This window comes from Haemaphysalis longicornis, unplaced genomic scaffold, assembly GCF_048455015.1.
Source record: "Haemaphysalis longicornis isolate Haplotype H1 unplaced genomic scaffold, Haemaphysalis longicornis Haplotype H1 scaffold_14, whole genome shotgun sequence".
In the NCBI taxonomy this organism is placed as follows: Eukaryota; Metazoa; Arthropoda; class Arachnida; order Ixodida; family Ixodidae; genus Haemaphysalis; species Haemaphysalis longicornis.
Window position 1 is genome coordinate 55162428 of NW_027526245.1, and position 25746 is coordinate 55188173.

A 25746-nucleotide genomic window follows, 5' to 3' on the forward strand; every position below is an offset into this window, starting at 1 on the left:
CGTCAAGAACAAACTGAATCGGCTGTACAGCTTTCTTCGAGGGCGTGTATGCAGGGGTTCTATCTTCCTTTTTTGCGCAGGCCGCCCGGGGCGGCCCCTGTAAAATCTTTTTTGCTCGTCGCTGCCGTCCACGGTACCTGTTTGCTGTACCTATGATGTCGCCGCTACTGCATGATTCGGTCGCTATCTAATATTGCCTTGCATTATCCCCACTTGTTACAAATTCAGAGTTTTTCGCACTGTTAGCAGTCGTTTTACACGACGGGTTTGATGCGCCTGACATGCCCGGAGTGACATCGCTTGTAGTATTAGCGCGACGTTGCTTGTCTGCAAGACGGTGCCGGACAAACAAGCGTTATCAACGCCAGAATTCTAGCGGCACATTCCATTTCATTCGTGGCTACCGTGGCTTGCGCAGAAAAGGTCGGGTTGACCTGCGATAGCTTTTCTTGAGTCTAATAAGGGAGCTTTGGCTCAATCGCTTGCAGCGCTAGCAATGTGGCCTCGTCTGCAAGATCGGTGCGTGAGAAATAAGCGTTAGGACAGCCAGAATTTCAAAAATGCAGCATAAACTAGACACAAACGACAAGATTCGTTGACAACTTACGTAAGTATACAGTTGTCTTAGGCGAGCCCCGACCGCTCGTCAAGATAGCTCAGTGGTAGCGCATCTGCTTACTGTTTTGAAGGTCCATGGTTCGATTCCTCGTCGAACCTCGCATTTTTTTTTTTTCGGGCGAGGATTTTGTAGCTTTTTTGTTTAAGACCAGGGTAAGCGCCTGTTGCTTGCTTTACATCACGCCGACATTTACCACCCTCTTCCTAAACCCAAAGTAGCTTGTTGTCTCGCCCCTTCTCCCTTGAGAAGCCCGCCGTGAAAACAAAACCAAAACAAACGTCGAAACTTCTTTACAATATCAGTATATATGTCAGTTACTGTATGTGTATTCACTTTTGCGTTTAAAAACCTCAAATTCAAGTTATAAACACCTTTCAAACTTTGAAATCAGAAAGATAGTTACCATTATTACAGCACTAACACAATTTCTGTCAAACATAAAGGTGCTGCTATTGAAGTCTGGCAACTATCTCTCACTTTTTGTGTGTTTGTTCACGGCGTGTTGTGCCGAGTGGTTGCTGGTTCAGTTTTATCTATTTCAAGCTTAAATCATAGTTATAAAAGCTTTATGGATGATGTCTACCCTTCCAACCTACGCGTGTGTCGAACATGGAGACCCGGGAAGAACGATCATCGCCGCATAAAATAGTTCGCGTCAAAAGTGGATGACATTGCGTTCGAACAAAGCCTGCTGCCTGTTCGTGTCCGCGAGATGAAGACGACAGTGAAGGAGAATTGTACGTCGGAAACATCGTTTTTGCTAGGGTAAGTACGCATTTTTTATTATTCTGTATTTGGTTGGAACGAGTTCAGTGGTTCACTAGACCCCCATCTCATTTACTCTTGAGAGCCTAGGTGATTTAGCATACTTTTTTCGCGCCCGGTCCACCGTTTCCGCAGAAGTCAGCATCAATTTACGCTGAAGCTAGACCTTGGCTACGATGCTCGCGCTGTAGTACACGTCTGCTAAAAAAAAAAAGAAAGCGTACATTTGATTCTTTGGCTGGCGTCTCGTAGGTGGTGTGAAGTCTCCCCCCCTACCCGAATTCCGTGCACTGCGCTTCGCAGCTATTGCGCTCGCGAGACCGGCTGCCGCCGTTGCGACCTTGCGGTCTTCGGGCCGCGATATGCGTGCTGTTCTCGTGACGCTCGGCCGCAGCGTCGTGAAATCGCTCGCCGACGCACCCCGACAGCGTACGCGTCGACCGGGTGCTGGCGGAGTAGTGCTGGAAGAAAAGCAGGCAAGAGATGAGGACGCAGGAGGTGTAGTTAAACAGATGGAAAGTGCAAGTGAGAAAATAGTATGCACGGGCAGGAAACGGTGAGAGTTCGGGCCGCGCGCCAGCGAGCGATTGCGGCGATTTCACGACGCCTGAAGTTGCCGAGCTTCACGAGTCCGGCACGAATATGACGACGCCCGTCTGAGAGTTCATAGAGGTATAGAATTCACATACGTGCAAATTGAAGGTGAAATGCGCGCATGTGGCCTCGCAGGGAGCTAGCATAGTCTCGGGGTAGTGGGAGAGATTTGTCTCGGGGTAGTGGGGGAGATTTTACAACGCCTACGAGGCGCCTGCCGATTCCGTCAGAGTAGCTCTCGGGAAGTCTGGGGCTTGATATCAGAGGCATATTTATTGTTTAAATTAGTGCAGAAAATTGAGCGATTTCGCAAGTTCTCATTTTCGCAAAACCGCAGGCCATACAGAGACTAACAAGAAAGCTGTAGGCACTCACTCAACTCGATTTATATTTGAGAATTGAACGTGCAGATACAAGTCAGACATTGAAATGGAGGAGCCTCAACTATCACACACCAGAACCTATTGAAAGCAAGGGATGCAGATTAGCTGCTAGCATGCGTTCCATGCAAATTAGCTCAGCAGTGAGCTTTGCATATATCATGCATACCCCACTCACAGTACCTGCGGGTCTATTAAATACATTGTTACTGTGACCTAAATTTCACTTGGGGTGTTCCGGGATTGTTCTTATTAGTGCCTTGGAGGTTACTGTCTTTAAGCGATTAAAAATCTACTTGATGTAAGCATTCGTACTTTGTGTGTGCTCTTCTTGTATTTCAACAAGTGTCAGCACACTCAGATTATGCACCTGCAGGTGCTGCTGCTGGCTGTCCTGGGTCGGCTGCCTTCCAATCCAGTTTCGAAAGCTTTGCCAGGGCCTCCCTTGGCCAACCGACACTGCACCTGCTGTACCCAAGTACTGCCTGGCCTTTCGTTGGTGCTCTGTACGCTTTGCCGCCAGGAATGATCATTCCTTCATCTATCATCTGGCCGCTTGGACCACCCGTTCAGAAGCCAGCGCATTTGCTCGACACATCGGTCCAGGCACTGCTGCCATACCGGTGCACCCACCGATTATGTACTTTCAGGTTAGTTATTGCATGTTGTGGAACCTGCCATGATGTATACCTGTTAGCAGTGCTGTGGCCTCTGATTATTTGAAACATTTTCATGAAGCAGTGTTGTGCGTTCGGAGTGTGTCATTGCTTAGCAGAGATATTGAAGAGAATGATGACTAAATGGCAAAAAGAGAAATTGGACTGACTTTGAAGCAAGTATTCGTATGTAATCAAGCCAAGCAAACATTTATGATCTTTCGATATGGTTTTGAACTTGCAACAAAAACTGGTGTGGAACTACTTTCCATTTTAAGTAAGCTAACAATTTTATCTACTTCAGATCATACTGGTATTAATCATACTATACCGAAAAGTACATCCCGCAGTCTGTAGAATTCCGACAGCGCTTTTTTCGCAGTCTCTCATGACAGGCACTATTCTCAATAATTGGAAGATAGTCGAGGTAGCACCAATCTTTAAATCAGGAGACTGTACTTCACCATTAAATTTCCCTAACAAGCACCATATGCAAGGTCGGGGAGCATTTCATTCACTCTCAGGTGGCTAATTATTTATAAAATCACAATATCACATTCGAATATCACCACGGTTTTCACAAGGGTTACTTGAGAAACGCAACTTTCAGGATTTGTTCACGATCGACATTGATCCATTGACGCAGGCTTACAAACTGCGGTAGTTTCTCTCGATTTTTGTAAAGCATTCAATCGCATTGCACACCACAGACTACTTTTCAAACTTCACCCTAATGTCCTCACTTGAGCGAAAGATTTTCATTCTTCTCAAATGCAGTTTACTTCTCCTAATAACTGTATACTTTTGGTTGTGCCACTTTGTTGTCCCCCAGGCAGGTTGCTTGGTCCTGTCTATCTTCCATGTTGCATATCCTCCCATGTAGGTCTATTTGCAGATGATGTTGTAATTTATTTCTTTCAACTACTACCGTCAATGCTTTCAATCTGATCTTAACACAATTTTAACTCCTGGTGCTGCAAATGGCTAATGTCGCTTAACTCTAAAACAAAGTGCATGTCTTTAACGGTGGCAAGTCTCGAATTGTAAATACTTACTTCATTAACAACAGCCTGATTACCTCTTGAGACAAAGGTGTTTTGGTAGGCCGGTAGGGGAGGGGGGTTGCATGGTGGATTTCAAAAGGTAGATCAATTGGGAAAATAAGACGTGTGATTAATATTTTCATTTTCACTCCAAAGCTCGCCTTATTTCATATGTTTAACTGACTGCAGTGGATAGGTTGGTGTCCTGTGGAGGCGAATGTTGGTTAGATACCGCTTGGTGTGGCCGCTTTTCAGATGGAGGCAACACGTTAAGACGCCCGTGTTTTGAGATTTCGGTCCGCACAAAAATACCCAGGTGGTCAAAATTAATGCGAAGCCTTCCCCTACAGTGCTCCCCATATCCCGACTGTAGCTTTGGCGTGTTAAACCACCGTTTTTTTCTTTCTTCATGTTTTTGGAATATTACCTGCTGCTGTAGCAGGTGCAACATAAAGGTGAAATTATGCATGTTTCCAAGAGCTAAATATAAAGGCCATATTGAAGTGCGTTTATGGGTCTATCTCATAGCAGTAGTGAAAGGTTATATACTCTGGTGCAGGTTAAGAACGGCAATGGCTCATGTAGTGTAGTCCAGTGTTTGACAAAATGCCGTGTAGGCAGGTAAAAGCATTATTGCAATGATGAAACGTAGGTCACTGACCAAGTCAAAAAACCCATTTAACGGTTTGGTGCTTGTTCACGGTGAGCATGTGTCGTGGAAAACGAAGCTATATATTGGGCATTACGCGGCGCAAAGAGTTTGCATAGATATGGTGCGGATTGCCATCCATTATATTGATAATGTTGGGCGTCGTCTGAACGATGAGGGACTCGAGCAGTAATCGAGAAGATAGATTGCACTCAGTTGTCAGTAATTTCGCCTTGTTCCAGTCGACCACGTGTCCCGTCCTCTCACGGTGCTCTGCCAGTGCACTTTTTTTTTGCATGGCCCTTGTTCACTTCGTTCCAGTGCTGCGTTAATCTTCTGTGCAGATTGCCTGTTTCGCCAATGTACACTGATTTGCATTCAGCGCATGGAATCTAATAAACAACACCCGGAAGCTTGGAGCGTGAGAAGGGGTCCTTCACGCTGACAATGTCAGAACGCAGCTTGCTAGTGGGCACATGCACGATGTATGCACTGCGTTTCTTGAAAATGCGTGCGAGAGTTTCACTGATGTGTGGGACGTAGGTAATTACTGCACGTTTGGATGCAGTCCTTGTGGCTGCCTAAAGCATTGTATTCAAAAAGAAGCTAAGAGGGCGACTAGCAGGAATCCGCATTGACATTAGCAGGCAGAAGCGTCCACAAGGCCTGTGTCAAAAGGTGTTGCAATTCTCGTCCTACACATCAATCAAGCTTTTGCACGCATTTTCAAGAAACACAGTGTGCACATCGTGCACGTGCCCACTAGCAAGCTACGTTCTGACATTGTCAGCGTGAAAGACCCCCTCTCACGCTTCAAGCTTCCAGGTGTTGTTTATTAGATTCCGTGCGCCGAATGCAAATCAGTGTACATTGGCGAAACAGGCAATCTGCACAGAAGATTAATGTAGCACCGGAACGTAGTGAACAAGGGCCATGCAAAAACGAAGCCCAAACCAGCCCTGACACCAGAGAAGGTCACATCCCTGAAAGGTATTGCATGTGATATCTGGCATCAGAACTCATAGCTAACTCATAATTTAGCAAAAGCAAGCATCCCCTAATATGAAACTTCTGGCACAATAAATGGTCTCACATATTAGCAGTCCGTCCGTTCCGTCACGTACGTAGCTAGCGTGTTTACCGGGGCCCGTCTGGGCACTTAGGCATTCTTCACAGTAGGGGGATTAGTTCCGCACGCCGGCCGCGGCGGTCGCTTTTCTGATGGAGGCGAAAAGCAAAAACGCCCGTGTGTACGAGATTTCGGCGCACGTTAAAGATCCCCAGGTGGTCAAAATTAATCCGGAGCCCTCCACTACGGCGCGCCTCATCGCCTGCGTTGCGTCGTCGCGTTAAACCCTACAATCAATCAATCAATTAAGTTCCGCACGCCTGCCTTCGCCATGTCCACGCCTCCTCGCCCTTCTGCGCGCGCAGGCGCAGACCGGTTCCGGCAACCCTGTAACAATGTAACCAACGGAACGACGGACTGCTAAAACTCTCTATTGTGCCTGAATGCCATTCATGAATAATGGTTTGCTGCGGGCCCAGCATGGGTTGGCTTGCAAGAAAAAATGCTACAGGGTATTAGTTTATTCCCCAAAGTGTTGCTTTTTACTGGCAACCTGTTTGGCAATATTTGTTACCCTTTTACCACATGGTCTTTTGTTCACAAGGTCATTGAACCCTTAATTCTCTCTATCTACAGCTCTTTTTCAGGTCTATGTGGCCAGGCTGCGTCTGCGGAGCCCACTGAAGCCAGGCTAAAGGTGGTGCGAAAGCACCTTTCGCAAAAGCACGGCGACATGCAGCGCAAATAAATGAGTGAGCAGCACGAAATGAACTTCTCTATTTTTATTTTGCTAAAACGCCTACATACTTGCCAGACTTGTAAACCAGTTCCACACCTCACAGCATGTGTCCTAAGTCAATCTCGTCATCAAACCTATAGCTTCACCAACAGACTGCATTCAGACCAACAGACTGTATTCAGACCGACAGACTGCATTCAGACCGACAGACTGCCATCAGACCGACAGACTGCCATCAGACTGACAGACTGCCATCAGACCAACAGACTGCCATCAGACCAACAGACTGCCATCAGACCGACAGACTGCCATCAGGCCAACAGGCTGCCATCAGACCGACAGACCGATATGCCGAATTTCCGGATTGGCTGTCGGTCCAACAGCCTGAATGTCTGTTGGGATTTCTCTTGGGGTTGACTGCGTTGGAATGTGACAAGGTGTCGGGTCATTGACACGCGGCGACGGGGCAACGGACGTGCGCAGGCACTCGAGAGTGGAGCCCTGAATTCGAAGATTTAAGGCCTTTATGCCGTCAAGGCCCTTCAGACAGGTTCCTTCGCGGACGATGTAGAAAAAAAGTGGGGCAGAGCGCCCTTTAAATTGAACGTCTGACTGGAAACAGCCTAAGATGGAAATTGGATGCTTAGAATAGTCAAACAAGGTGACGTGGGGAGCTGGTTGGAGCAAACGGCTTTGAAAATGTCGGCGAAATTCTTGATCCGACAAAATTGAAACAGACGACTCTGAGTCAACAACGAACGCGAACTTGACATCTGCTACGCGCACTTGTATGTAAATTGCGCTGCGAGCGGGATGCCGCACAGTCAAAACATGCTCAGAACTTTCATGTGACAAAGCATCGTCATCAAATCCAACTTCACGAACCCTGCCTTGCATCTGTCGGTTGCGGTTGCATACTTTCTGAAAGTGGCCCTTGATACCGCAAAACAAACACTTCTTTGCCTGCGCTGGGCACTGCGACGCTGATGCGCCGTGATTCCGCGAGCCGCAACGGAAACAGTGCGGTGAAACGGACCGGCTATCTCTGTCTCGCCGAGGGGGGGCGGGGCCCCTGCGGCGCACGTGAACCCCTCGCGCTTGGAAAGTTCTGCTGGAAATGCTCTCGTGGCTGTGAATTGAATTTTCGCGAAGAATGCGAATACTGGGGACGACGCCGTACAGCAACAGGCTCGACCAAAGCAGAAAATTCCTTCAGCTCTTCAGCTGCTTGCTCAAACTGAAGAGCGATTCGCACTGCGCTATCGAACGAAAGGGAGGAACCCTCGAGCATCAACCGTTCACGAACGCGACTGGAAGCAACGCCGGCTACAAATCGGTCCCGCAGAGCATCATTTTGTGAAGCGAACGAACAATGCGAAACGAGCTCCCGTAAAGCAGCAACAAAGTCATGAACGGACTCGCCTGCGTGCTAGCTGTGGCGGTGGAAACGATGACGCTCGGCGACAACGTTGCACGACGTCGAAAACTGCTGCCGGAAGGGGAAGAATGCACACTCGTACTCGTCAGTAGCGGGCGCGGGAGGCTTCTCTTGTACTGCCGGCTTCTCTTGTACTGCCGGTGCTGCGGCGCTTGCTGGTTCTGGTGCTGCGGCGCTTGCCCTGCAGGTAAAGTCCGGTAAATACGCTGCCCTTCCGCCCCCAAACAATGCAGAAGAATGGCCTTGCGTCGCTCTGGTGGGAACTCAGCTGCTCCGGACGCTAGAAGGTAGACTAGAAGGTAGTCTGCTCCCATGGAAATGGCGGACGGCCGGGCGCCGGGAGGAACGGCGGCGGTGGAGCAAGGCCGGAGAAACTCATGGTGGGGCAGATCCGGACGGCACTCGATGCTGAAGGTGGCCTGACGTGTCGTTATCCCATCCTCGTCGCCAATGTGGTGTTTGCGAAGGACGTAAGCACCGGCAGCACCACCGTACAAAAGCCGTTTATTGAATATATACATAAATACACATTGAATATACACATTGATCATATACCTAAAGAACAGACGCGGTCCCTGGGGGTGAAAGAACATAAAAGTAAACCGAAACTCAATATAACAGCCACCACTATTTTAATGATATTTGTGTCTCTGGAGGATTTCGGGAACAAAAAATCGTGTGCCCAGATTTTGTTGATGCTCTCACTTCTACCATTACTTTTTATAAATATGACCTCCTTGTAATTTTCACAAGATTAGAGAAAACAAAAGTATAAGCAGCTGACGGCCCAGCCCCGCTGTCCGGGCGCTTCTACTGTACATTCCCCAATTTTAAAAGTGCGTACCGATGAGGAGTGTGAACAGCGGAGACAAAACAAGGGCGAAATGCGCAAAGAAACAGAGGGGTGATGCCTCACGCAGATCTTTTCGTGGACGGTGATCCAAGTAGGTAAACGCGCAAAGTAGGTATCAGCCTGCGGCAGCACAAGTTATTTTGCGTCCGTCGCCAAGGTCGTTTTATCAGTGCAGGCCACGGAGCAAGATATAGTGCAGGCCAAGACAGAGAGGCATGGTGAAAAATAAGAAGGCGTAGAAGCGCCGCTGGGAGGACGATAAACAAACTCTCGACCATTTTGGATAGTTTCCGAGAAGCGGCGCTGGCCGACGGACATGAAAGCACGCGCGAAGGCTGCGGAGCCGGAAAGAGTAGGAGAGAGCAACAGGAAATTGTATATTTGGCCATTTTTTGCTCACGCGTTAGGCAATGATTATACAGATGGCGTTGCTCAGGCTGTGCGAGACGGTCTTCGGCGATGAGGCATCCAAAATGTGCGAGGGGGAGGCATCAAAACATGCGCGGCGGTGGAGGCGTGCTTCGAGATGACGCCATAAAAGCCCGTGCCGCCGTACGCTCGACAATGACGCGTTAAATTCCTGAGACGCAGTTCGCGGTCCATCCCCTAGAACACATTGTGACCCCTTCCGGATACGCACCTCGCGCCTTTGGAGTAGCGGCCTACAATAGCTGACGTTCGCTTGGGAGGCTCACACACATTGTAAAATACCACTCACAGCGGCATCGTCGCACTAGAAGAAAGCGGCACTGTAGGCCGGCCGTATGTTCGCTCCTCACGCGATCAGTTCCGAAACCAAGACGCTGAATCTATTATCCTTGACCAGGGTTGCGAAGTCCGCAGTAGAAAAATTCGACGCAAAATTGCCCAAATTACCGAAAAGGCCGAGACCTTAAAGTGAGTGTTTGAAAACGAGCCAGAAAAGTCAACATGCTCCGCAAGACGATGGTAGCAGGTTTTCTTTGATTACCTTCGCGGACAAAATGCAGAAATGGCGAGAAGTTGGAAACCATATAACACATTTCACTCGTTTTCTGTGGTGTCAGAAAGCGAGGCTTGTTGAGTACTGTTTAAAAAAAGTTAAAATAATCAAGTTTAAGTAAAGCGTTCAAAGCTTTGGAAAACCTTAAAACGGGCGCTTGCTGCACACCATCTTTTACCAATTTTCCCTACCTCTTTACATTCCATTGCCTATTTAACACTGTCATTCAGACTTCCCACCACTCTTCTTGAAATCTCAAGCTCTCGTGAGTACTGAAACTTTACAAGTTAACCCACGGCGTTTCTTGAAGGCTTTGATGATATCCATACATCCCCATGTGTCGGATATAAAAAGAGCAAGGCGAATTTCGGTTTGTGCCGGTATGTAGCGCTGTACGGTGAAGTGTTTGAGTGACTCATTCATCTAGACCTTGCCAGATCTCCGTCATCTGCCTGAAAGATTGTTCTGTTCCGTTTGTTGAGGTTGTCTCGACGGCCTAAGTGCACTGAATGATCATATAGGTATCTGTTTGTGAAAAGAGGCATCGTTAGAAGGGTCGGGAAATATAAAATCACCAATGATGAAAGGACCCCGAAAGCAGCCAAGTCGCCGCACTGAAATTTCTGTCGCCACGAGTCTGCACAATTCGCCAGTATTCTGCGAAATTGCCAGATCTCGCAACCCTGGCCGTTACCTAGAAGACTGCAGTTCGCGCTGCACACAAATTTCGCATTAGAGAGTATCTTGATCGTCAGCCATTGTTTCATAGCTCTTGCCCCACTCAAGGATCCACGACCTTAAAGTTGAAATGTTTTCGTGAATTTGAGTACGCCCATCCCAGCATCGTCACTTTCATTACGGAGCAAACCACCAGTGAGCACTTCCTAACGACAATCAATGAATCATTTGTGTCCAACCACCTTGGCCGTTTTAGTAAATTGATTTGAAACAAGATAATGTACATTGTTAAAGTTATTATTGGGAAATTCAGAAACTACTACATCTGTAAACGAGCGTGTTGTGTTAAACATGATGTACATTGCCATGGTCGTCCCCTTAAAAATATATGTATGTATGTATGTATGTATGTATGTATGTATGTATGTATGTATGTATGTATGTATGTATGTATGTATGTATGTATGTATGTATGTATGTATATATATATGTATGTATGTATGTATGTATGCATGTATGTATGTATCTGGCACAATCTAGGCCACATCTCCCGAAAGCAAAACAAAAAAATACAGAGAGTGGGTTCAAGTAAGAGCGTAACAGGGCAAAAAGAGGACAGAGAAAAAAAAGGCCTTTGAAAGCGCTTGCTAACAACTGCCTCTTTTCGAGAAAATGGAGCAATATATACAGAGATGTTCGACCAGCTAGCCCTACACACAGTAGTCGAAAGATAAAGGACACAAAAAATAGCTGCAGATGGAGGGGTCGCGAATATCAAAGAAATACATTCTAACCGCGCAGGCACTTTTCACAACGAAGCTTTTTGTGATTACAATACATAATAATCTTTTCAAAACGAGGCGTTGTAGACAGGAATTGCAGGGTGGCGTAGCTCCACCGTGCCCCGTTAACTTGAATCAGCGAGATGGGGAACCTGGGCGCCATTCCTTCAGCTTTCCAAAAAAGCCTCAAAATAAGAAGGACTTAAGCCATAAATATCTTTATGTAGGGTTACTTATATTGCTTTTGCAAGAATGGCTTGCCAGCACTGCTTTTGTGTTTACAGGTAAAGCCGACTTCAAAAAGACCAGTGTACGCTTGGTTATTGCAAGTTGCCTTTTCTACATGCTAGGTTGCAGAATAAAGCATAGCTACATAGGGAGGGAGTATGATTACAGAGAATGGCTCTAACTCTTGGCTTATAAAAATATCCCAAAACCAATTACATTACAGTTAGCCGCAAAAACGGCTGTATCATTAGGCAGACTTGTGATTGCTTGTCAAAGTTAGATCAAATATAACCAGCATAAATGGCAGAATTTCCACTCTGTCGATGACGGCTAGGGAGCGGAGTACGGGGACTTTAAATGACATTCAAGTTGCGACCCGAGTGACATCCGATTCGCACCCCGACCGCCATTCTATTTGAGCCGTGAGTTGCACTTTGAATATTCGTTAATGAAACTGCAACTCACCGCTCAAATCGAATTTCGGTTGATTTTCGCTTGATTGTGGTGGGAGCACCGATGGACGCGCACAGGCATTGAGAGGTCATAAGGTACTCCGCACCGTTACAAGCGAGGGAGTAAGTGCTTTGACTCTCATTTAATAACTCACTGTCGTAGGGGTGAGACGACTGACAGTAACTCTGTCTGGTCTACCAAGCACAACCTCGAATCCAGCTGGTGCCTGTGTGAATTTTTGCGATTGCAAATGCCATGCGTACAAACCCGGACGGGCATTGTGCTGCTCTAAGGTACTCCGCACCTAAAAGTTCACAATTACTCTGTGCTGTCACCAAATACATCACATACTACGGAGAAAGCATGGTTAGAGAAAACTGCTGTAACTGTTGTTTCGACAGAACTATGCTGGGAAAAATGTGTGATAATTACCCTATAAGACGCCTCTTACATCACGCAACACTAATTCACTCGTCATCATCCTCTAACCCGTGAGTGGGCGCTGAGTTTTTTTTATAACGCCGCTTACGCACTGCTTATGGCCGCGATGCGCCTATTGAAGGTGACGAACGATTGGCAGTGTTCACCGCTGCGCGTGTTTACATATTTCTTGATTCTGCGATCTAAAAGCTGCGCTGAACGCCTCAACACATTTACCTGTAGCGAAATCATGTGCCCATGCCAGTTTTGAGTTAGTTGGCATGCTCCTTTCTCCGGTTTTTGGTGTGATAGCAGCCTGCCGTAGATCAGATGTACCACAAAGGTATTTGTCATAGACATGCAACTGCGCAGTGTTGCGGTAGGTGCCTTACGTGTAAAACATAGTTCTGTGCTATTCTGTTTAATGTTCAGGTTATAAAATGATCCTATTTATGAAAAATGACACAAACTGTCTTGTCTTTAAACTCCTTCAAATAGGTAAACTTATAATTTTAGCAAGCGCCCTATTCAAGTATTGGGAAAACGTAGGTCTCATTAGCAAGTTGATGAAAGGAAGTGACGCAGCTAAGTATGCTATTCCTTAAGTAGGCTAATTATTTTGTACATTTTTGACATAAGGTTACATAAGAACAGAGAGTATTAGGGGCCAAAAATATTCATGCTAGTCAAATGACGCTGCCTGTCGATTCGGGTAATTATTTATATGACCAGAGTTTTTAGAAAAGTGCACTTCCGTGCGATTCTTCTGAGTGAAAGTTTTGTGCTTTCATCAATGTGACCCGTTGATTACACGGTTATGTCCCTTTGCACAGGTAACTGGTAGCTGCTATTAGACGAAAACAAAGCTTAGTGCTCTTTCACCCTGGGAGGAAAGATGAGTAGCAAACCTGTGGTATGTCCTGTTGGACTCCTTTTTTTCTGGTAATTGTCACATTATAATTTCCGGATAGTTCCGCCAAAAAATAGTTGCGGCTATTTTAGGTAAAATTTCTCACCCTGTAGGCGGACATGCATGGACAAAAGACAGTACTTCTGACGTTTACAAGTTTACTGAGACATAAGTTATCATCAAAATGTAACTGAGACTGCGTAATGATCAATGCGTTTTTAACGACTGATTTCCGTATAATTTTCCAAATATTTTAATCAACAAGAGCTAATGCTTTTTTTTTAACAATTCTCACCCCGTAGGCGGACATGTATGGACAGAAAATAGTACTTCTGCAACGTTTACAATTTGACTGAGACCTAACTAATCATCAAAATTAATTGGAGCTCAGCGTAATAGAGAATTCTTTTTTAACGACTGATTTCCGCTTAATTTTTAAAATATTTCTATTAAACAACAACTAAAGTTTTTTTTTCTAATCACACTCCACCTGTGGGTGGCAGTCAACCTTTGATGTTCCTTATGTAATGTGGAGAAGACAGCTTACGAAAACCTAACATACATCGCCTCCCTGGAAGAAAATGTCATATCTAAACAGGAGTACATTATTGGGAAGAAATTTTTTTCTGAGCATTGAAAGCCGCCCAGTGCCAAAATATGAAGGCAATTGGGATTCTTTATTTAATTTTTTTTAATAGCCTAGGGGGGCGGCGCTCAGTTTTGCAATCTGGGATATTTGTGTGAACGCCACAAAGTGTCATTACGTGCTCCTGCTTTTCTGGTGTACGTTGCTCTGTTGCCGGAGATAGTCTGCTGGATTCTATTCACGGACAATTTCGCTGTAAAAAGGTTTCTGCTCACGTGCGCGTGTGAGTGTGTTTGTTCGTGTGCTCGTGTAAAACCTAGATGTGTGAATGTGCTTGTGAGTGTGCGTGTGAGAGTGAGTGTGCGACGCGTGAGTGTGCTTGTGTGAGTACGCTTGTCAGTGGGTTTGTGTATAACTAGATATCACCCATTAGCTCAAAGTGTTCTCATATACCTTTTGTGAGTACTGTGGCCAGTGTAACGTATTTTCTTGACCTGCAGTGGTCCTCTCAGCATGGACGCTTCTATGGCTAAGCAAGTTCTCCATGCCCTAAGGATGCGTGGTCATCAAGTGGGCCAAGTGTATCCAGATGGTCACCCTTTCAACGTGGGCCACGCTCTCGTGCTGTGCAGAGGTCGCAACCTCGGCATCCCGCAGGAACGGCAGAATGAAGCATTCAAGAGCCGAATTTCACTGTGGTGCGGGGTCGACCCCCGCTGTAACGGAGCCGCTCTTGGATACTGAAAGTTTCTATGGAAGAGCAAATATATACGTACATATATATAGGACGACTATTTGACTGCCTCGCTACCTGCGCTGCGTTGTTCCTCGTGGTGCTACTTTTTTCAAACTCTCTGCTGTAACCTTCGCCGGTAGCGATTGTGATTTTCAGGATTAAATCGAGGCAACCATAAAAGTAAAGCAAATATTATTTTGAGCAAAAGTACTTGGTCACGAAAAGCTTCCTAGTGCAGTTTGTATGTTTGCCGATTTCTGGATAAAGTGACCGGTACACTATGTACTTTATCAGCGCCTTGGCAATGTTAGATAGATTTTCTCTACGTAGCAGTTTCTTTGCCTTACACAATGGGACAACCAAGGTACTTCGCCTTATATAATTTCTAGAGCAAATATTTTTGTTGTTCTATCTGATAAGGCGACAAAAGTTGCCCTGAAAAACTCTTATTAGAGTTGTACGTTACTCTTTGAATGCTTTTAGTAGCGGTAAACACTATATTTGCAGCGGTCAACACTAACGGTAACCTTGTTGGTATAGCTTGCGCTGGCAGCCTTTTAGACGTTTACCGCTATATCTGGATTGGTCTGCACAGTGCGTGCAAACTTTCGGTCGTGAAACATGCGTTTGATACTGCCGCCATATAGTGAATGCAGTGTACCTTCATGGCATACGTGGGAAAAAACTCATTTTACACAATTTAATAGACCTCGTGCAGAAATCACCCAACAATATTTCACATGTACAGTGAAGTATTTAAGTTATAATTACAATGAGGTATAATTCAGAAATTCTTGTCGCATGTACACTTTTTCGGACACAACCATGTTGACGTAACCATTTTTATATTTTATAATATGCCCTAGGAATCAGTTTAGCAACTCATGTCATCACACATCTTTTTGTCGTCCTATTTTTAACTGTTTGTATTTTACGTACACGAATATTGCAAAAAATTCCAAGGTGTTTTGTTCAATAGTATAATGGCGATAGCAATGCATGACGCCAGTATAACCCCTACTTCGGATAAAATTGTACAGGCGTGAGGTGACGAACATAAAATTGTAGCAGCTCTTCTCTTGTGGCGCTTTGGGAGCGTACACACTAAACCAACGCCACGTGTATTTCAACCTTAACAACACCCGCGCAACTAAGTGTTTCAAAACATCGCAGATACTCTTGTTTGGGAGGGGGGCGGCTGTTGAAAGTGTGTGAACCCCAAGGTGACCAAAACTGTGAAGATACCGTCTTTATCATGGTTTTCATAGATAATTGCAAGTTTTTGCGCAGTTTCTAAACTCTGTCTGAATTTGCTTCAAAAGCGCGCGTGCCTCGTCTACACTATTCGATTCTGTTGGAAGGGAATGGTCTAATCCTGCATAGATGTGGCAACTTGCCTGTCTTTATAACATTGAGAATTATTATAGTGATAAGCCCAAGAATGTTTTACCTTTCGGCCCCGCTACACCACAAAGAGAGTAGTAGCATTAACACAGAGTAACCTGTGTTACTTCGGACTCTCGTGGAATATCGACTGCGGTGAGATAGCTTCTACGGGTCCGACCGAGCCAAGCCACCTGGAAGGGTGGATTTTCAACTGCATATGCCATGTCGCGCCAGCGCGAACTGAAAATTTTATTTTCACAAGGGGTAATTACGAGGGTTTAATATGACATCACCACAAAAACAGCAGTACACGTAATACCTTGATGCAGTGGAACGCATCTCTGACGTTTGGGGACGCTGGCTTAGAATCATTCCACGTCTCAGTTACCTAGGCGACGTAATAATGACAGGCGCCATGGGCCCGGAACGTATACTTTTCCTTGGCACCACCAGCAGTGCATTATGTCCCGCGTATTTCCGGGCCCGTTGCAACGCAAACAAGCCTATCTGCGATCAGCTTAAGAGGCGTGCAAGCAGCTCTTGAAAAAAAAAAAACGAATCGTCACGCCCAACCACAGCTAGTCGTAAGACGTGTACACGATTTATTAGCTGCACCACAGGGGGACGCGGCCTCGATATTCCATCTAGATATACGTCAAGCACTAGCTTGAATCTTCTGCATCGTGGAACGAGGTTACTGGAAGACACAACAAACACAAGTCGCCTGCATATCCCGACAGTATATGCAGGCGACAGGACATAGAAGCAACTACACGGGCAGCTGCTTCCCAACGTGAGGTGGCAGCATGAACTCGCGACACTTGAATTAGAATAGTATCTTTTAAATAGAATATTTTTGTTACCCCTCCCGTACAGATTGGACAATGATGATTAGTCCCCCAAGGGTTCGAGCAACCCGAGCCACCGAGCAAGATCGGCTCGTTCCCCCGTACTCCAATAATTCCAACTGGAAGCGATCTTATAACACAGGGTTTTAATAGGGGATTTTAATTCACTGTCCACCTAGCCCCTTGGGCAATCAACAGTTAGCGCCTAACAATCAATCATCGGGGAGGGCATGGAAAACACTGAAGTGGAAAGAGGGGATAGTGGGGGCCGCAAGACGGCAGCCACAGAGCTTATCCGGGCGTCATTGGCCCTCGCATGGTAACCCTTAACAAGGCCAGCCGTCACAGCAAAGACCTGGATCAACCCGACTCAACGAAGTGTAGCCCAAAACTAACTGACCGAACAAAGATATCGAACCGTATGCGTGAGCAGAGAATAGCGCGATTATTTCATGCACACATCAACAAGGAATGCGCCACGCCCGAACGCCGGTGGAGAAACACAGCAAGGCAAACAAGGTCCAAAATTGACCAAAGTTCTTGATATAACAAGGTAACAAGGTGAGGGCCGTCGGTAACGTCCCGCGCGCAGACCGCCCGTCGAGCTTTTCTAGACTCCAATAAAAAGGTTCCTAGGTTCCAGTAAATTGCCTAATGAGTGTAAGGTACGAAAATTGAATGGACTTCAACCATTCCACCTCCGTGCTCTTAAATTGCTCAATCATTCCACACCTCCGTGCTCACCTTCGGAGGACCAAAATGGACGGGGCGAACATGTGAGCTTGGCGAGGGAGAGTAGACAAGCATTAAAATGGTAGCCGTTTTAGTAGTGTTCATCACTCCGGACATGTGCTTTCATTTACGCCTTGCATGTTATCTTGCAAATGTGTGATCTACTACGTCTTATTGCTTTGTTTGTGTCACATGCACAGTTAAATAAGGATTGTTGAGTGTGGTTTTGTAAATAAATTAAAAAAATACATCAGAGCGCGCTATTGTTGCGATAAATACAGTAATCTGTAGTGCTGAAGCTAGCCCAAATTATTGGAGAAAGGTTTGTAAAACACACATACAAATCTTTCGGACCTGTTTGCAGAATACAAAAGTTCTATTTCGTTTGGTTTGCTACAGTCAGCGGTAGTACATATTCGCCCTTCTATAACTAGACATTAAAGATACGCTATCGCGTTATCTTCGATACATCTTTTTTTAACCCTTCATGCGTAAAATGAATCATCTTGAGGTGCGCTTCAATTATAGAAAAAATACTGGCGAGGTTTGAATAAACTTCCCTGCCCAGAACTTCTGGGTTACAACAGTGCACGAAATATATACCATGAAGGTTCAAACGTGACTAATACCCCTGTGAAACGGGAACTTTCAATCTAGATTGAAGCTAAGCACTATTAAGTTTTCTAGCGCGCTCGACGCATGGCTTCTCATACTCCAAGCGTGTAGATCCCGACTGAGACATTGCACTCGCGCAGGCCACACGGCACCAGAAAATGTATTTCACGGCTATCGCCGGGAAACCCTGTGCAGTCGTATGTGGTATCTGCCAAATTCGCTGCTATGCAAAGGCCATCCGTTTAGCGTAGTTGTTTGCAGCGGCAGGTGCGATGCCGTGTGTTGCTGTCTGTGAGCCCTTGTTTAGCTACGACCGCTTTCTTCGGTGGTATTTTCACGTCACATCCGTCCGAAAAGAGACATTACTCTAATATGAACACGCTAAAACTGTTCTACTCGATACAACCAGAGGCTTCCAATGCAACAAACGTTTGGTTTCAGGTTGGCTTTACCAGTGGTGTTGACAGTTTATAACTTCAGTTTTAAAAAAGTAACTGTACTTACAGGCACAAATATTACGCCAGCGTCTTTGAATCATGTTCCTTGATGCAATTTGTACCGTTCTTTGAAGCTGTTGCCTCTGATGGTATTACTCAACGACGACGACAGTATCACCGGTGCCTTGTAATTGCACTTCAATACCTCAGCCAATGTTGGAAACCACGATTTAATTCTAGCTGGATCGTGTTCGATCGCCATGAAAACTGGCAGTGTAGCCGTACCCCATCAGGATTAAGGTCTGTCCAGATCACGGAGCATGAATAAGATAGGAGGCGGAACTAGGCTTCCTAGCGAGGCCAGATAATGTCACAAGCGCTTGTCATACGTTGGGCTAGGGGCATCTGCCGCAGGTGAAGAAACTTCGCGGCCGCCGCAATCGGCATTTCACTGCTCAGCCGCGCAATAAGTGCAGCCGCCATCAATTTGTCCATGAGGTGCCGCTTCTGTGTCCTTCCCGTCGCATCTACGAAGCTTTCCAGTAGGCCTTGGTTTTTATTGTAACATTATCTGGTCGCTCACCCGCGCTTGTCCCAATGGGCCGTTTCGCCTCCTATATATTCTTGCTCCGTGGTGCAGATCGACTGTATTGCGATTTCAAATACCCACGAGATAGGGGCATAAAATTATTACTAGAAAAGAAAAAGGGACACTACAAAAAGGAACTACTAAGGCCTCATGCAAAATGAAAATCGAGAATTCTACGTACTCAACCTCTTTAAATTTCTAAAACAAATTGCCGCAGTGATTGGTATGCGCCCGAATACCTACAACGTAGTGTGTTTCCAGAAAAAAGAAAAAAAATCAAGTTACGTAATAGCTCCCTACCAGATGGGCGCCCCGCAAATAGCCCAAAAATACAAAGAAAAGCGTGAGAAACCTCTTACCAACAGTTCTAATGTAAAATAGTTTGTGTTCTAGTCTGTGTGCACGGTGCACAAGGAATACGGAAAGAATGAATTAAACAAATCGTGATTTAAAAGAATGTTTTGTTTCCTAAAAAAACTCAAAGTGACTATTATAATGCTTGTTGCTGGCGCTTTTATTCATGTTTAATTGTGTAGAAACCCTCGCGACTCTTGTAGTGTTGTATTTCTATTAACTTGAAACCGTTACAGTGAAATGTCATCTAAAAATAAAAGGTTACATACAACCGCATTTTTGCCCAACTTCGTTTCATATAATTCACCATGTTTCTCACAAGAGTTAGTCAAGGAACAGCCAGGAATATACCTCAACCTTCATCTTCACTGTATATTTTACTACAACTAAGCAATGAGAGATACAGTTTTTGTAAACAAAACAAAATATACCCGTTGCTTTTGACTGCATCTATCAAGTTGTGCGTATTTTTTGTATGGCAACTCTTCTCCGCAAGCTCGTACAATAGCCCTACTGATTCCCCGTGCAGGCTGTAGTCCGTACCTTTTTTTAAACTCCCGGCGGACAAAAATGTTCTTGTTGCTAAGACCTTATGCGCTGACATTTCTTCCCAGCAGTATCGTGGTTCTAATGCGCGAAACTACCGTATGTAAAGAGACGCCGTGTGTTCTACAGAAAAATTTTGCCATCGGCGACAAAGTGCCTGATTATATGACCGCAAGGATGGCGGTCCTTGCCAAGTGAGCCGTTCTATGTGGTTAACAAATGAAACATATTATGAAAGCAAAGAATGCTATGACAATGGCCGCTTACGTGTAAGTATTCAAACAGGTTTGAGTCAGTTTTGCATATGTGGAAGTGACTAAACGGTCATGGCGACCGTACTGTTATTTCTGTTTTTTTTTTCATTTTAGTAAAGCCAGAAATACCTTTGTGCTGAACAAAATTTGCGCTAACAAACTACCCCATAATCTGAACCTTCTTATTTATTTATTTTTCTCAAACTCCCTTTATGTTCGCAGTTTTTTTAGTGTAAAACCTGCGTGCTTTCTGCTGTCCTATCACTCCAGTTCTTCTCACAAGCGTTTCACTGTCCACTAGCCGAACACTTGGTGAAACATTTGGCTATGCGAATACCATTAAATTTGAAATCATGATCTGCGGATTACCCACTTAGCATGGAGATATAACATATATAACCTGTAAAAATCAACACAGATTTTCGTAACGAAAAGTTTGTGTCATTTGTTGCAGTATGTTACCCCAATTTCTGTTTCACAGCTTTGAAACATACAGAAAACCAGAATATACAGCAAGCGCAATCCCATTGCCAGCTGAACGTTTTTTTCATAGTGTGGACAATTTGTCTTTTCGCAGCCTGTAATCACAGTGCGACGCAGAGGCAGTATATGGGTATAACTGCTATTTAAATTATCTATATGCGTTCAATCGCAACCGCCTAAGAATTTCCTAATTTCTCCACAATGAAAACAGACACTATGTACAAGAAGGCTTATATAACCAAGGCCTCCATAGTAAACGCTTTTTGAGAAGCCGAGAGGTATTCGAAACACACAGTTATGCAATAGTGTAATCAGAGATGTCAAACAGCGGTTGAGCGGCACTTATTGACTGAGACTAGTAGGCTAATGGCCACGTTTGTGGACCAACCACGGGAAAATGTTTCAAGCATTCACAGCTAAGAGCAAAACTTTTTAAATACATGTTCTGATACCTTAGAGATGCGTTTTAAAACCAGCGCCCCTACATTTGTTATGCACATTTGCTATACTTGACTCACTAAATATTTTTCTGGAGTACTAAAAGCGCCAATATATACCGTCCGTGTTTTTTTTTTCATAATTCAGCTTCTCGCACAGGCTCCATGCGGCCCTCTACGTTACGATCCAGCGTTATAAATATTTGCATAATAGTGAAGTAAGTTACTTGAGATGTGCCTCTTCAGCTCAACACAAATGAGTGTCAGGAAGAAAATCTTTACGCGAGTATGCGCATCACAGTGTGCAGGGGTTTTCACCAAGATATTTTGTTTTGATGGGCAATAAATGTTACCCACTGTTATGTGAAAATCATTTTTATTATTTATGGCCCCAAAAATTAAGGGGCAAGAGTGCAAACACTAGGGTCCTGCCCAAATACTTGCAACACTTAGCCATTGCAGCACTGAACGACGTGGCAGATTTTAGTCTCAGGTGAAATTCCCGCATAGCACTTGGTGCTTTCAGTTGAATGCTGCAAAAAATTTGTTAAGCTTTTCATTCACTGACCACTTTATTTCAGACGCTTTCACACTCTTTCTGCTGAATTTGCCCCGAGCCTCATACTCACGCCGTGAATAAGCGATAATTTGAGAAGCTGTAGATAAAAGAGACCATCAACAGTCGTCATGCAGAATTTCTTCCACGTATGGATGACGGCGGCCTTGTCTGTCAACTTATTAGTATGCTGCGTGGCTCCCGGGAAAATGATTAGTAACTGAGCATCCCTCACACCAATTGGGAATTGCTCGTGCCGTACGGTATTTTGTAAATTGTTCCTTCATACCATGCCGATGCAATTTGAAATAATATGTTTCGTTGGGCGGCACAAAGATGGCACAAAACATGCCTGGTGGCGGAGCCATGACAAGGTCTATGATCATGAGGTCATGGCCATTCCCGCCGGGAAGTGGGCTTCATACTCTGTCCCTGTTTTCGTCATCAGTCCAGAGTTAACAGGTTGCTACGCTCCACTCTACAGTTCATCTGCAGATGGTACTGCTCGACACGGTCCGCGTGCCCTCGACAAATGCTTCCACTCCAATACAGTGCGAAGTTCCGGCCAGGATAAATGTGGCACCGCACACTTTGCCAAAGATTTTACGTGGGGGCAGGGTCAGGGCGGCACAAAACATGGCATACGATAATAAGCGATATGGAGGAAGCATTTAAAGGCAGCCATGATATCGTCCGCACAGGTTGCTGTTGTTGTTGTTGTTGTTTCCTCAAGTTAATGGCGCATACCCAATCCGGGGATCGGCCAAATATTAGTCGTTAAACCGAAAGGGATTACTGACTAGGAACATTACTCGTCGAAAATTAGAAACATTTTGAACCTATTTTCTTATTATGTTTAGTAATCGAATTTAAAAATGAGTCATTATTGCATGTCTGCGGCTTCCTCGTCATTGTCCAACATTATCCTGTCAAGAAAAATGAAAATAACGTTTTTTCACCTACGACAAAGTCCACAGGGTTCGTATCCCCTATCTGCCTCCCAAAGCCCCATTTACCGGCAAACCATGCAATATCCTAATTTCGCCAAGGAGACCAGGGCAAAAGCAACAACGACTAAAGCTTTAAGGAGGCAGCATACTGATTGAAGGGGAGGACAGAAAGCTGTAAAATACCGCCCTCACTCAAATTATTGCTCATGGTATCGAAGCCCCTTTCTCTACCTACGAAACAAGTACTACACCTAAGGTGTCCGCGGCAACATTAATTTATACAACTAAACTAAAACAAAGCCGTCAACAATTTCTTACTAGAATGAATGATTAGGCGACTTGGTATATATTCCTACTAGCATCTTCTTCGTTTCTTGGTCTAGTTGGTCACGGATATGGGAAAATAGCGCTGGAACGGATAAAACAAAGTTAGACGGGACACTCTGCGGTGTTTCGTCTACTTGCTTTGTTTTTTTTTTTCGCAAATATTGTCATTGACACGGACAACCTCCACCCTATCTCTCTTACTTCTTGTGTGGGCAAATTAGTGAAAACGATGGTGCACAACAGGGTATCGGAGTTCTCGGAGAACAAAAATGCTTTTGCCGACACCATGTTTTCGTTCAGCCCACACAGGTCCGTGCTGGATCTTTAGCTGCAGCTATATCGTGAGATTCTCGATCCCGTAGAGTACTTCCAATGACACAGTTGTGCTCGCTTTAGATATGAAGGGGGCCTTTGACAACATGACCAATGAACTTACCTTACACATCTCTCGCAAGTGGGCTGTGGCCAAAATGGCTTCAAATCGGCAATGAAATTGCTTTTCGCTCAGTCATAACCAACCTGTTTTCCTAACGACTGTTATTTGTAATGTTTATTGTTGTTTTTCTGCTTTTTTCTGTATTATTGTGTATTTCCCACTCCCCTCTGTAACGCCCTTGGGCCATGAGGGTAACACAAATAAAAATAAATAAATAAATAAACTGTATTAGGTAATTCGTCACTGTCAGACAATCATTCATTCGAATTCAGGACATAGACCACGGATTTTACCAATTAGGCATGCTAGGGACACCTCAGGGAGCGGTCATCTTTCCTCTTCTCTTTGTTCTTTCAATGACAAGGCTCCCTCCTCAGCTGGCGAAAGTCGAAGGGATCAACCATGCGCTGTGTGCCAATGACATCACTACCTGGGCTGGCCCTAACATGGCTCGGCAATAGAGATGAAAGTCAGCGTGCAACAAACGGCGGACATCGATGACAACTACGCCCGTCGCTGTTGCCTGAGTGTTTTCCGTCCAAGTCGGGATTCATGCACTTACGATTGTCAATAACGCGCACCGCTAAACTCAACCTGTGTCTTCCTAGCCGATACATAGGCGACCGAGACGAGACCTGAGCACTAGCGTTTTCATTCGCCAACATCGCAGAGAAAAAGCAACATTGGCGAAATTTCTTAAGGTTGGGACCAGGTTGGCCGAATACTCCGCCGGGGTTCCAGTAAGCGCGGGGGGTGGCGATGCAAAGATGCCTTGCGGCTGGCGCATGCATTCTTAATGAGCCGATACCGTTACTCGGCTCCACACCTGTGAAATCTTTAAAAGAATGTACTCGAGGTCATTCTCTGCAAAATTCACAAACACGCCCTAGAACTTCCGCTCCACACCTCCAGCCAGCGCCTCCTAGGCCTGGGAATGGTGAACACAATCAAGGAGCTGGGAGAGGCGTCTTGACGCACCGAAACACTGAGGCCCTCTTAGACGCCATTGGGTTGCTGCCTCCTTGCCCGACTACACACCCATTACTCAATACATCACTCAATACATACGGAAAAGCACGTACAGATTCCTAAAGTCTGCTGATACGCCCTGTAATTGCGCCTTCTTCAGGCAAAAACGACGCAACAAGACCACATCGGCCGACGCCTCGCGCAGGCAGAAGCGTTGACTCGCCACTATGGTCGTAAATACGGAGTCCTCAACGTGGACGGCTCCCGTCCACACCACGAGGTTTGTGCACGGCAGCCGTCATCTCAGGAAACACCGCAGTTAAGGAACTCATTTCCCGTGCAAACAAAATTACACACGCGGAGGAGAGCCCCATCGTGGTAGTCGTCGCAGACCACGACTCGCGGGTCACTATACCAAATCAAGGGGTGCCTGACGCAATATCGAACAGAGGTTCCGGTTCCGGTATGCAAGAAAGGGCAATGAGTAGCGCATAGGCTACGCATTCCGTCAGAAGGCTGACATTATTGAGTGGCTTAAGGGGGAAGACGTTTATGACTCCGGAGACAAAGTGGTAGAGCGCAGAGCATTTGAGCAATTTCTACCGCTGCGTGGAAAATGAAGCCAGGCTGTGGCTGCAGGATGGGCTTGAGGAAGTAAGGCTCAGCAAGGCCGCAGAGTTAGCTGAGGCAGACTACACCAGCCGAACGTTTCATACTAAGGCGGTTTTTTTTTTCAGCTTTTAAGAAGCCTGATGCTGGAAAACAGGAAGCGTGTCTCTTGTTTTGAAAATACTCACGACTTACTAAAGACACTGTGGGTGAAGCGATAGATGAGTCACAAAATTCGAACTGTGATGTCAAGCTACACACGGATGCTGGACGTGCATTTGCGTAGCGGTATCCGCTAATCTCAAACAACTGCAAAAAGGAAGGGCACATCGCGGCGCGCTGTAAACAGGAGGTTGAGTTTGCAACAATTCGAGAAAACGAAGAGATCATGTGGCTGCTCCAGCCCTGCCTACGTGAGAGAAGCTAGAACGCAAAGAATCGCAGAGCACTCCGACACTCTGTAGCAACTATTTCTGTAGGCCACCCATCAGTAGTGTCTCCAAACGACTACACAGGCGAATGTGCGTGGATAAAGCAAAGTGCCTATCAGCAGACTGATTGCTTGCCGAGTGTTGGGGAGCCATTTAAGAAGCTTTTGTTAAGCTCAACACGCAGGCGGCTGCGTCTGCATTGACCTT

General features: G+C 45.5%; 1 protein-coding gene and 1 pseudogene across 1 annotated transcript in view; one reads left to right on the forward strand and one right to left on the reverse strand.

The window, feature by feature from the left end:
• The window catches only part of LOC144165285 (oxamate amidohydrolase proenzyme-like), a 41238-nt gene extending 26624 nt beyond the window's left edge, over positions 1-14614 (forward strand). The window contains exon 5 of the mRNA XM_077695410.1: positions 14345-14614. Within this exon, the coding sequence (XP_077551536.1) occupies positions 14345-14588 (244 nt within the window). The 3' untranslated portion in view covers positions 14589-14614. The remainder of the gene's footprint in view (positions 1-14344) is intronic.
• On the reverse strand, positions 7554-8551 carry LOC144165113 (uncharacterized; annotated as a pseudogene).
• Positions 14615-25746: the final 11132 nt, after the last annotated feature.